The 11,340-nt window shown below is 47.0% G+C and overlaps 3 protein-coding genes across 3 annotated transcripts; 1 reads left to right on the top strand and 2 right to left on the bottom strand.

The window, feature by feature from the left end:
* Positions 1-616: 616 nt before the first annotated feature.
* Positions 617-6,232, bottom strand: K441DRAFT_743597 (NACHT and WD domain protein). The gene is made up of 6 exons (XM_067654408.1): positions 6,124-6,232; positions 5,514-6,068; positions 5,411-5,461; positions 5,075-5,365; positions 4,004-5,023; positions 617-3,952 (listed from the first exon to the last, which is right to left on the bottom strand). Exons 1-6 carry the CDS (start codon positions 6,124-6,126, stop codon positions 902-904), a joined length of 4,971 nt encoding a protein of 1,656 aa, XP_067507265.1. The 5' UTR covers positions 6,127-6,232; the 3' UTR covers positions 617-901.
* Positions 6,233-6,866: 634 nt separating this feature from the next.
* Positions 6,867-8,110, top strand: K441DRAFT_685413 (uncharacterized protein; the record flags this gene model as incomplete). The annotated part of the gene is made up of 4 exons (XM_067651880.1): positions 6,867-6,944; positions 7,025-7,108; positions 7,168-7,931; positions 7,981-8,110. The coding sequence occupies 4 exons, from the start codon at positions 6,867-6,869 to the stop codon at positions 8,108-8,110; spliced, it is 1,056 nt and encodes a 351-aa protein (XP_067507264.1).
* A 31-nt stretch (positions 8,111-8,141) lies between these two features.
* Positions 8,142-9,810, bottom strand: K441DRAFT_685412 (MFS general substrate transporter; the record flags this gene model as incomplete). The annotated part of the gene is made up of 4 exons (XM_067651879.1): positions 8,142-8,417; positions 8,473-8,535; positions 8,586-9,237; positions 9,287-9,810. 4 exons carry the CDS (start codon positions 9,808-9,810, stop codon positions 8,142-8,144), a joined length of 1,515 nt encoding a protein of 504 aa, XP_067507263.1.
* Positions 9,811-11,340: the final 1,530 nt, after the last annotated feature.

Raw genomic sequence — 11,340 nt, 5'->3', positions numbered from 1 at the left:
CTTTGTGTCTGCGTCTATATCTCTACCTCTCTACCTAACCCCCCATAATACGTGCAAGGACACGCATAAGGAGACGGGCAGAGACACGGGCAGAGACACGAGCAGAGACACGGGCAGAGACACGAGTAGAGCCACAAGCAGAGCCACGAGTAGAGCCACGAGTAGAGCCACGAGTAGAGCCACAAGTAGAGCCACGAGTAGAGCCACAAGTAGAGACGTAGAAAAGTGTAGGGATAGAGGTGCGAGGCGTAGAGGTAGAAAGGGGTGTCTAGAAAGGGAATATCAAAGCCAAGCCTTAATTTACCCCTGTAGATCAACTGAGCACTGTTCATCTAGACCTACCCTCCCACCCCCACCGACCCACCTTCCTATCTAGGCTGCCCCCTTCACTTCTCCCTTTGCTCCTCCCTTTGCTCATGTCTCTGCTCGTGTCTCTACTTGTGCCTCTGCTCGCACCTCTGCTCGCGTCTCTGCCCGTGCCTTGCCGTGCCTCTCTTACAAAGGGAGACGCGTAGAAAGAGACGCGTGGGGGAGACACGTAAAGCACAAGAAAGAGTTAAGATAGATAGCGGGAAGGCTAAAATAGACCCCGAGTGGCGTCTTGGCTTCCTTTACCGTCTGCAGAGCCGCCGCTGATCAAAACATTCGGACAGTAAAGTTACGTCAAGTGTTACTGTCCGGATCCTGACCGCGATAACGCGATAATGCCATTCTATAGATTCCGGATGGAATCGTGTAGCCAGTGAACGAGTATATGCCTCCGGCGACATTACTTCCTTTTATCCAAAATTAGAAAGAAGTCGGGAACTGATGAGCATGTAGCTGGAGAATTGAAGGGTTGTCGGATGTTTAGTACTTAGGAATTAATAACCCAAGGTAGACTGAAATTAGGCTCGGGGAATTAGACTAAAGCTGCACACCTAACAACAGCAACCTCTCCATTCCTTGGACACAGCAATGACCATTCTTTACTCCAGATACTGCATAAAGCCAAACAGTCTCTGTTAATCCAATCTCCTGGCAACGAGAAAAGTTCCTTGATTGTCCCGCAGGGGGGATTATTCGTACTGAAATTATTATGGTGATGATGAGGATTGCGATTGAGGAGCGTCGATGAATCCGTTGTAGCTGTCGCTATGCTACGGCTTGAAGCTGACGGGACTTGCCAAGAGCAGATCGAAAAGGTCCTAGAGAGAAATACGAGGCGGTCATGGGAGAGGAACGAAAGGACGAGTGCGATTTGGGAGGATATGTCCCGAGGAATAACGGATGGTTTTATTATTTTTAGACCGCCACTTTGGTCCATATCTGGTGTTACTGTCGTGGACGTTGAGAATGCCGAGGGTTCGATATTAAGGAATATCTTTTCTTTTGTGTTTTGGCTTAGTAGCGATATTTGAACTAACACGTTCCTATTGTCGTGCGAGACGAGGACCCGGTCGATGGTGTCTTGGGTCGCGGAACGTCCAGGGTCGGATGGCCTGCCCTGATGAAGCTTATATTCAAACTTGTAAGCCTGGTGTGAAGCTAAGGTCCAATCTAATACTTGGACAGCATTTAGTCCTATCCCTATGACTAATGACAGGTCTTGAGGATGTGTGATCCATTTGCATTCAGCCATATCGAAGTCCAAGGAGTACGTCACTGAAGATGACATGAGTGAGATCATGCAAATCGTTGAAGAGGTATAAACCAAAAGGCGGCTCGAATCGGGGTGAAAGAGCAATTGCAGAATAGGCCCTTTTGTGTTGCTCTTCATCGGTATTTCGGCCTTCGCTTCTACAACTGGGTCCGAGTTGGCGGTACTATGAGCTATCGTCATGATGAAGACCTTCTTACCGGAGTCAGAGAAGCAGACATATTGTCCATCATTACTCCAGCTCATTTGCTCGATGCTCAGAAAGCCTTTAGACACGTGAATGTCGGCAATTTTCCCTCGTTGTGTGTCATGTAGACGCACTGTTCCTTTCTCTGTGCCACAGCAATAAAGACGGTTGACAGGGGAGGCTGCAAGGACTGTAATAGACTCGATCCTCTGGGACCAGCTCATAGATATCGTGGAGCTTTCGGATTCACTCTCGGTCTCGATACCTTTATCTGCCTGCTCTGCAAATCTCATCAGAGCATTCGGCTCCCAAGCATTCCCATAATAACCTCTAATGTCGTAAAAGCGCCGTAGATCAGGGCTGAATGCGAGGCCTAGGACGGTATCTTGGGATGCCAACTGATATATAAGGCCGAAGTCAGATGTGGTATAGACCTTCACCGTCCCATGCACATCACCGGTGGCGAAGAGATTCCCATCTTTGCTGATCGCGAGTCTAGATGCTCCCGTAGCCATCTCATCAACTTCATCGTCATAGGGCCGCCACTTGAAAACCATTCCTTCAATATAGAGACCGAGAACTTCTGGAAAGAGTGGGTGCCAGATAGCTTCGATCACTTCGCCTCTGGCAACTTCGTCTCGCTTTCGCCAGCAATGGCCAATATGCATTGGTCCATCAATTTCCCACGCCGAAAGCGGGTGGCCTCGATAGGCTACGGCAATTAAGCTCCCATCTTTGTTCAGAGCCATATAATTCGACGAGTTCAGAAAATGCCCTTCAAGCTCGGGTTCTTCGAGCTCTGCGACAAGCTGCCAGGTTGGGAATGATTGGGTTAAGTCAAGCGATCTTACTCGTCTGTCTTCCGTACCAACAAGAAGCATAGTACTGTTGTTCGTCAAGAGCATGGCAAGTGGCCGGGGTCGCGATTCGATATTGTCAACCGAAACTTTGCATTTTCCGGTTGATATTTCCCAAATTTTTGTCGTAAGGCAGCCATAGGTAGCAAGTAATGTCCCTGTGCTATTCAACTCCATTCTGTACACACGCTCACCGTGCTTGATTGGACCGGCTGTCGTCTCTTGAAAAACTGAAGAATCGAAGATGAAAACACTTCCCGAGGAGGCGAGGATGGCAATTTGAGCTCCGGCAGCCGAGATGGATGAAGCGTAGGTACCAAATCCAAGTGATATGCGTGCAAGCGAGTCGTCCCAATTTTCAGTTGATAGACCGGATATCTTCAGACTCTTAGCCTCCGGTTTTCCAAATAGTTGGTAAATTGAAGAATTTTGCGGGCAAAAAGGGGGAATAAGGTTGTAGATGGATTCAGGATTGCGTCGTAAATTTGTGCCAAATTTCCCAACTATCTTCACAAAATCACCAGCCCAGCTTTCAACAAGTTCTTGCTCCATGACGTGCCTGCCTGTCTCGTTCCGCACTAAACCGTAGCTCTTTTGTTTGGCAGAATATTTGGAGAGATGTTTTGACGCTTGGATGAGAACTCGTAACTGGTTACCAGTTGCAAGGACTTGGATCCATGTCAAAACCCAGTGGCGGGTTAGGAATTTGTTGAGGATTTCATCAACCTGCCTGCAATCGACTGGAGTCGAAGTCAGGTGCGAAGACCACATTTTCGCAGCATAGTCGAGAAATTCAGGCTTCTGGTTCCGATTAACTTTTGCTCGAAGACCGACGGTCATGAGGCATCGCATACAGCTCAGGAATATTTGCTTGTGGGCGGCACTACGATCGACGTGGAAAGGGCGACTCTTATCGCTGAGCAAGTACTCCCGAGCGGTTTGATGGATCATGGCGACGTTGCCACCATTATCGATGACTACAAAGCCGCCACACAAATCCACAATCGATCGTTGGAAATCCAGCATTTTGTAAGCATCCTCATCCAGTGCTTGTGACAGCTCTGCAACTGTCAACACACGTAATGAACAGGTGACATATTGCAGAATGGTTGATGCCAGTGTCCTATCTGTTGGCGATGGGCTCCGGGCAATTGATGATGCCATGCGATCGTATAATTCCTCCATGCCGACGGGTAATTGTTGAAGTGCGAGCTCAACATCCGCGTGGGTATGACATAAGTTCAACTTCTCCACAGCAAGTCGTACCCACTAACGAATTAGTGCTGCCTGACAAAGGACACGGAACTTTGCCAAACTTACGAGGAAATTGTTCTGTGCTCCTTCTACTATTCGCTCTACAATGTTTTCTTTGAATTCGGCGGTACCAGACATGCTAAGTTCTTGACGAATGTAGGAGCGCAGGTCTTCCACATGACCTTCGATGCTTATTAGCACTAATTTGAGCTTTTTTGGGACTCTCTCAAAGCTGGCCGATATCTCCGAGGTCTTTCGGCCCACGAGCAGAATTCGGATCGGTATAGAGCATGAGGAAATATCTGAGAGTAGCCTAATGACTGCCTTGGGATCATCCGCCTCATCAAGGCCGTCTATTATCCAGTACAATGGCTGTTGCTCCTCCATATTGAAAAGGATGGATTTAAAAATCCGTTCCCAAATGGACCTCGGGCCTGCCGTTTCAAAGTCAATCGCTTCGTCCACAAGCTCAACGACTCTTTGAAAGAAACCCGGTACGCTTTGTGCGATTTGGTAGGCGATCAAGCGCAGTAGTAAGCTCAAGGTCCGCTTCTTTTGGTCCCCAAATCTTATAAAGAAATATTGGCAACAGTGACCTTGCTCTACAAGGCTGTTGATGATGAACGAAGATAACACTGACTTTCCAGTTGCAGCCCCACCGTTCAGCCAAAGTACATGTATATGGGGCGTTGATTCTCGGACGTGTAACCATTCTAGATAGTCCTTCTCTTCCAGGATCCAATCACTAGTCCCTTGGGTCCATTGGTCTCGGAAAAAGATGTAGTCTGTATCTGGTAATTCTGTAATGGCTAGCAAGGACTTTAAATCACGCGACTTCCTTCGGTTCGATAAAGGCGGTCTATTCGATCTATTCGTCGAAATGATCTTGCTGACGAGTGATTTGAGAACGTTCCTCACCGTAATATAGTTGGGGTCTTTGGGACTGTCAAACTTGCAAACGTCATGCGTAATATAGTTGGGGTCTTTGGGACTGTCAAACTTGCAAACGTCATGGTGGTCTGCGTTCAATGCCTTGGAGGTCTCTCCTGGGTATCCAAGTACAGAAGAATCCTTTTCTAGTACCATCTTTGAATCATTAGCGCAGGATTGGAATGGGTTTCGTCGACATCTGCTTACTATTCGAGCATTTTTGAGTCCAATTGAGCAAGGCTGAGTTTCATAGAAAGATACGATGTCTAGTCTTGGTGCAACATGGCGAAATTGTTCATTGGGCTTTTGTAGAGTAAACGAGTTCTTCGCGAGCTCGGATATGTACTGCTTCGAATTGGTGACAATGGTCGATTGTAATATCCGATTCAATATCTCGGCTAAGTTTGTACCACGATGTGGGGTTGCAAGAAAGGTGATTGCAGAGATAGCCTTGATTATTGATTCATACTCAGGATCGTTCTGGCCTTGCATGTATGCCTTTATGCTGTCAGCGCAGCAGCGACGGTTAGCAGATGTTCTCACCTCCTTGACTATGAGCCCTCCCATACTGTGGACAACAAATATTAGAGGCACCTCGTCCCAAAGTTAGGTAAATCCTAGGTCATGACGCTCGAGCGATACTCACATTTCCCATATTCAGATCTTCTTTCCGCTCATTCTTCGCATACTTGAGATCAAAAAGCAGGTCTTTGGCAAAGTCCAGGACTGAGGTGCTGACATTTCCTGCTTTGCGAAAATTGGCATTGTACCCGAACGTAAGTATTCTAGCCAGACAGACGTCAGGTTCAAGGGGTAGGAATGTCAACGGCCAGAATAGCTCCGGATCTTTGTATTTTGACCACGTCAATCGACTAGTTCCTCCAAGTCCATGCACAAAAACAATATCCGCCTTGTGCCCATTCTCGGGAGTATAGATAACGTTGAGCCCAAGTGGCCCAGGATCGGTTTCGCTGTTCCTTCGAGAGTGGTTGCTACCCTTTCGGGAGTCTGAGTAGGTGGATGTCTTGAGTAGTGCATGGTCGGGGAGGGATTTTACAGGTTCGACAGGTTCCTCTTGGATTGGTACAGAAACTCGGGATGGGCTCGGGCTGGGACTTTGGGTATGCGATGCGATCCGTTGAAATCTTGGTTGGCGACTTTCATCGCCGCTTTTTCTCCTAAAGCTAAAATTCTTCCGAAACTGAAGAGAGATGAGTTGTAGCCTATGTTCCCCAAGGGAAGGATAGATAACTTACCATTGTATCCTGAAGCGGCTATATGCTGTTACACAGAGGACAGAAGCAGTGGCAGGCACTACGAGAACGCACCATTGGCAGGAACCTCTCGATATCGCGGACGGGCTTTCCTCGACTATAGCTGACTCAGCAGTGTTAGAAATAGGTTGATACCGAGAAGGATTATGACTTTAGGAGAGGTACCCACTGAAGAGGATAAGGTTATGGCTAGGTGCGCACTGGTCGCACAAAGCCCGACCCTGGTACAGGCTCCAGCCAGTGTGATAGCAATTTTACAAGGCTCAACTTGAAAGACAAGGATTCCTGAAGAAAAATATCCAAGTTAAATCCCTCGAGTTCCATGATCGAAGCCCAGAGCACGCGCAGTCATATGGTAGTGGGAGCTGAAACGCTGCGCGAACGCCCCAGCGCGTAGCCGCCATCTCAGCGCCTAGACTGTCAGGGCCTCTATTGCTTCCGATCTGTCTCGTCGGAATTCTATGCATCTTAGAGCAGGAGCCAATCGCCTCGATCTACGTTATCTTTAGAGCGCTGCAAAATTCGAAGAGTAACGTTTCTTGAACCCTCTCGCCAGAGGTAAGTAGCAGAGCAGAAGGAACCGCGACAGTCTACGCACCAGATTTTAGCGCCGAATGTACAACTACCACACTTCCCAAATATATTACTTCCAGACCCTAGATTCTGCCTCAAGTTCAACTCGTTTGGCTATTCGAGCTCTATAATCTTGCTGCACTGCCTATAACATGTCAGACTCGGATGAGTGGGCGGTAGGCATCGAGGGAAACTTCCCTCTCCACAAGGCTGTTATTGAGGGTAAGGAAGTCATCCAAAAACTATAATTCGGCTAGAATAACACCCACTTCACAGTTATGCCCAAAGGAACGAAGGCCATTTCGCAGAGTCTTGTGGTATCTCTGCTTGGACAAAGACTGCGAAAGTCTCAGTCATTCTGCCAGATGGAAGTCCAAAGAGATATTTCCTCAAGGTAATCTACCTTCGCTCGTTAAGCGAATTCTTATTTGCTGAAATATTGGTACCACGCAGTGTGCGACAGGGAAGGGCGCCCGCCCTTTGGCCGAGGGCGAATTCCATTCTGCATCCACTATCAACGCTGTGGTACCAGGATTCGGCCCGAAACCAGCTGGATGGGGCGAGTATCGTAATGGTGAATCCCAAGTATATTTCTTCCTAGGAGACTTCCACGATATGGATCTCTCTGCAGCTCCGGAACCGGTCCAATTCACGGCGAAGGTAGCAGAGCTTCATCAGCGAGGAACGTCTCCGAATGGAATGTTTGGATATCCGGTTCCCACTGTGATCGGCATAATGGAACGTACTGTAACCTGGGAAAAGAGCTGGGCGAAATCTTTCACCCATCAACTCAAGGATGTTATCAAATACGACAATGAGACAAATGGTCCTTGGCCAGAATATGACGCCGCTTGCAAGCAGCTTATTGATGTAGTCATACCTAGACTCTTGGGAGCACTGCAGTCCGGCGGCCGTGATATTACGCCAGCATTAATACACGGGGACTTGTGGGAGCGGAATGTCGGAGTCGACATGGAAACAGGCGAGACTATTGTCTTCGATCCTGGATGCACCTACGCCCACAATGAAATGGAGTTTGGAACATGGAGGTGCTCTTGGGCGTTTCACTTCAACTCATCACTGTACATGCGATTTTATCAACGCCATGTCGAACCCTCTGAGCCGGCTGAAGAGTGGGATGACCGTAATCGGCTCTACAGCATCCATCCGTACTTGACTGATTCCGCAGGACATCCGGGAAGTATTTCGAGACAAATGTGAGTATTCCTTTATACTCCAAGTGTGTGTACTAATGGTCTCCTACAGAGCGTACAATGATATGCTATATCTCTGCGAGAAATATGGACCTCTGGATAACCTCGAGAAGTATAATCCCGAGAAGGATATAAGTGTGTCAGGCGTTCATATCCCTTTTACCGTGAATCAGCTAGAGTGAAAGCGGGTATCTCATGTACGTACGGTGATTGTCAAGCTATGCTTAATCTCGATTCCGGGTGCGACATCGAAGCTATACTCTTCTGTCTCCACACCATTCCTCGATGATAGTCAATAAGAAAGAGAGCCGCAGCACCAAAACACAGCCCGCCCATAAATGTAAACGTCCAACCAATACCACATGCATCAATCATGTCCTGTAGGAATGATATCGCGATTGCCGCCAATGAACAACGCATTATGTTACTGGAAGCTTGAGCCGCTGCTGGTGTTCGATGGTTTTTGTCAACTAGAAGGGTGTTGTAGATCTTGGAGTGGCTTCCTTTATTACTATCTTATGACATCTAATTAGGGAAGGCTTACACTGAAATCCAGTTGCATGCACAGGCCTGCAACGAACTGAAGGCAAAGTGGAACAGCGATATGCTAGTTTGTGTCAGCTCGCGAGCTTTGAAGGCTGCATGAGAATTACTGACCTGCTGGTAGTGCAAAACCCAACCAAAAGCCACGACCGAGCAAGTAGTCATCAACATAGGTATCCATACGACACTAAGGCGCGCCTTTTCAACAGGAAATGTGTCCAAATCATCTCCTACCGCTTTGTCCGTCGAGAGACCTCGTGCTGTCCTGGCATTGCGGTATGCCTTATCGATCAGCAGACCGGAGAAGAAAGTTGAGACAATGCCACCGATACCAAAAGGGAGGTATATGAGACCTGCTTGCCACTGATTCAGACTGTAAATGTCGATAAACAATATAGACAGTGACGTGTTGATGCAAGTGTATATAACGTAGAGCATGCCGGCCGCGAGAATAATAATGGCGTTATCCCTGCGAGCAAGTATTCTCAAGGACTTCAAGGGATTAGGCAGTCGCCACTTATGGCTTGTAGAAACGTCGTTTTCTTTCCAATGACGCATCAGTTTCGGGATCGGTATTCGTAGGTGCTTTGATGGTTTAACTGATCCATTGCCCACGATATTCCGAGAAGTCTCCGGTAGGAAGAGGGCAATTAGTGATAAGCAAAAAGCTCCAGCAATGCACAAAAACCAGAATATCCAGGTCCAACCTGCGGTGTAGGACAAACAGCCTCCCAGAATGGGACCAATGCTTGGCGCAATCGTTATCCTGCAAAAAATAAACCCAGTAAATCTCCAATTTGGAGATCCGAACCTACGCAAAGGATACTGCACTAACGAAGGACCCTCTTTCTGCGGGAGATGCAACGTCTGTAATCACCCCGTACGCGATTGAAAAGGTCCCTAGAGATATTAGCGTTGAGTCCAAGACGGGGACAGAAAACATGNCGGAAATTGCCAAAGCCTGTAGAACTCTCAGACTTAGAAGCGCCGAGTATGATTTCGACAAAGCGATAGCGATATTGGCCGCTAGGTATAGACTTAAAGTAATCACATATATTGGTCGTCGGCCTAGTACGTCAGCAGCGTCGCCAACTAGAGCCGGTGCAATAGTCGCCACTGCCATGTATGAAGTGACAGTGAGGTTGATCTTGTCGACCGAGACGGACAACGTCTGGGATAGCACGTGTATAGCTGGATAGTAAATGAAGCTGCTTAAAGTTGAGAACCAGGCGGCGTAGGAAACTATGGCAACAATGCACCATTTCTCGCCGGTTGTGAAGACAGAGTATCTTTCAGTTGTTTCGGTGGTTTGGCCATCGCTGGCTTCTGTGGAAGCCATTCTTCGACAGTTGAATTTGATGATTTAGAATTTTCGATGTGTAAGTATCTCGGTAAGCGACTCAGGGCTTTTTTTCACCCACCTGTTCGTCGCCCAAAAAACCCCTGGAACAAACGGGTCGATATTTCCGGGTCGATCAAATACCCAACAGGTAGGAGCCGCCTGTTTACCTCACCTGTTCAATTTCCACCTATTAGGCCGTCTTGGCAGCTGAAATTAATGTTCTACCTAGCCTATTTAACGTCCTTACACTTACCGCGATTATATAGCTAGAAGTAGTATAGATTGCGCAATTTTGCCTACCTAGGCTATCAAACAGGTTAAATTTCACCTACACCCTTTATAGTCCTATATATTTACCTAGGCGGCCTATTTAATTAATCCAACCTTAATTATAAAGGATTATACGCAGCATATAATTCTTACTAACCCTAACTAACATGCGGATCGTTAGTACCCTCAACGAAAATTTTAACCCAAGTTTATAAGTAATAAGCCAATCAATTAACCTAAAGCTTTAATTTAGAGCTTTATTATAACGTGATCCACAAGCAAGTGGCCCACACAAGCAAGTGGCCCACCCCACCCAACACGCGACGCGTTATTCAACAACCACCTAAATGGCAGCATCACAACAGCGCGGTTCTGCTGCCCCAAATCGCCGTCTTACACCAATACAAGAAGAGAGTCTTAAGCAGTGGGTTCTATCAATGGATCGACGTGGTATGCCGCCTAGGATTGCGACCGTACGGCAGATGGCTAGTATTTTAGCTAGTTGGGGTGGGCCACTTGCTTGTGTGGGCCACTGGCTTGTGGATCACGTTATATACTTTAATTAATATATATAGAGATAAGGTTTTCTAGGGGGAGACCCCCTGGGACCCACCTATATAGAGCTTTTGCTTAATTTAGAAGTAGTAGTAAGATTAAGGCGCCCTATTCAAGTTAGGCTTAATGTAGGGGGTATTATTGTAGCCACCTCGGGTTGCCCTCAGGACAACCCCCGGACGCCCCTTGGATGGTCGCCGATTACGTGCCGGAGGCACGTGCCGATAGTATATAGTCTCCACGACCCCAGAGGCCTTACCTCCTTAAGGATTCGTCCCCCCTACAATCTATCTATTCCTACAATCGTGCCTTATAGCCCCCTGTCTACAAAGTCCCCTTACACTTAATTTAGAAGTAATATGCATTCTTAAGGTTACGTAACTCCTTATATAAGTAACATTTCCGCCCTTAAGAGAAAACTAGAAAATTTTAAAAATTAATTAACGCTATAGATAGTAGTAATATTAATCCGGTAATACTGCCAATTCTCCCTATATACTATTATATATATATATAATAGCTTTAGAAGTAGTTAAGTTTTATAATAAATATTCCTATGAACGTAGCTTAGGAAAAAAGCCTATTTAGGTCTTCCAAACGTCTCTATAAAAGTAGCATTCTAAATTTATTAAAGAGGTGCCTAACGGAAAGGATCTTACACAGATGGTCTATGCTTGCTTTTAGTATAATAGTCGCTTAGAG

Source organism: Cenococcum geophilum (assembly GCF_001692895.1).
Source record: "Cenococcum geophilum 1.58 unplaced genomic scaffold K441scaffold_9, whole genome shotgun sequence".
NCBI lineage: Eukaryota > Fungi > Ascomycota > Dothideomycetes > Gloniales > Gloniaceae > Cenococcum > Cenococcum geophilum.
This window is presented reverse-complemented; position numbering and strand designations above follow the sequence as displayed.

Excerpts from the sequence above, each read along its gene's own strand:
- K441DRAFT_743597 (XM_067654408.1), bottom strand. Across the intron at positions 5,462-5,513 it reads AAGATCTGAATATGGGAAAT|GTGCCTCTAATATTTGTTGT; the intron begins GTGAGTATCGCT and ends CTTTGGGACGAG. Across the intron at positions 5,366-5,410 it reads GAGGGCTCATAGTCAAGGAG|GCATACATGCAAGGCCAGAA; the intron begins GTGAGAACATCT and ends GACAGCATAAAG.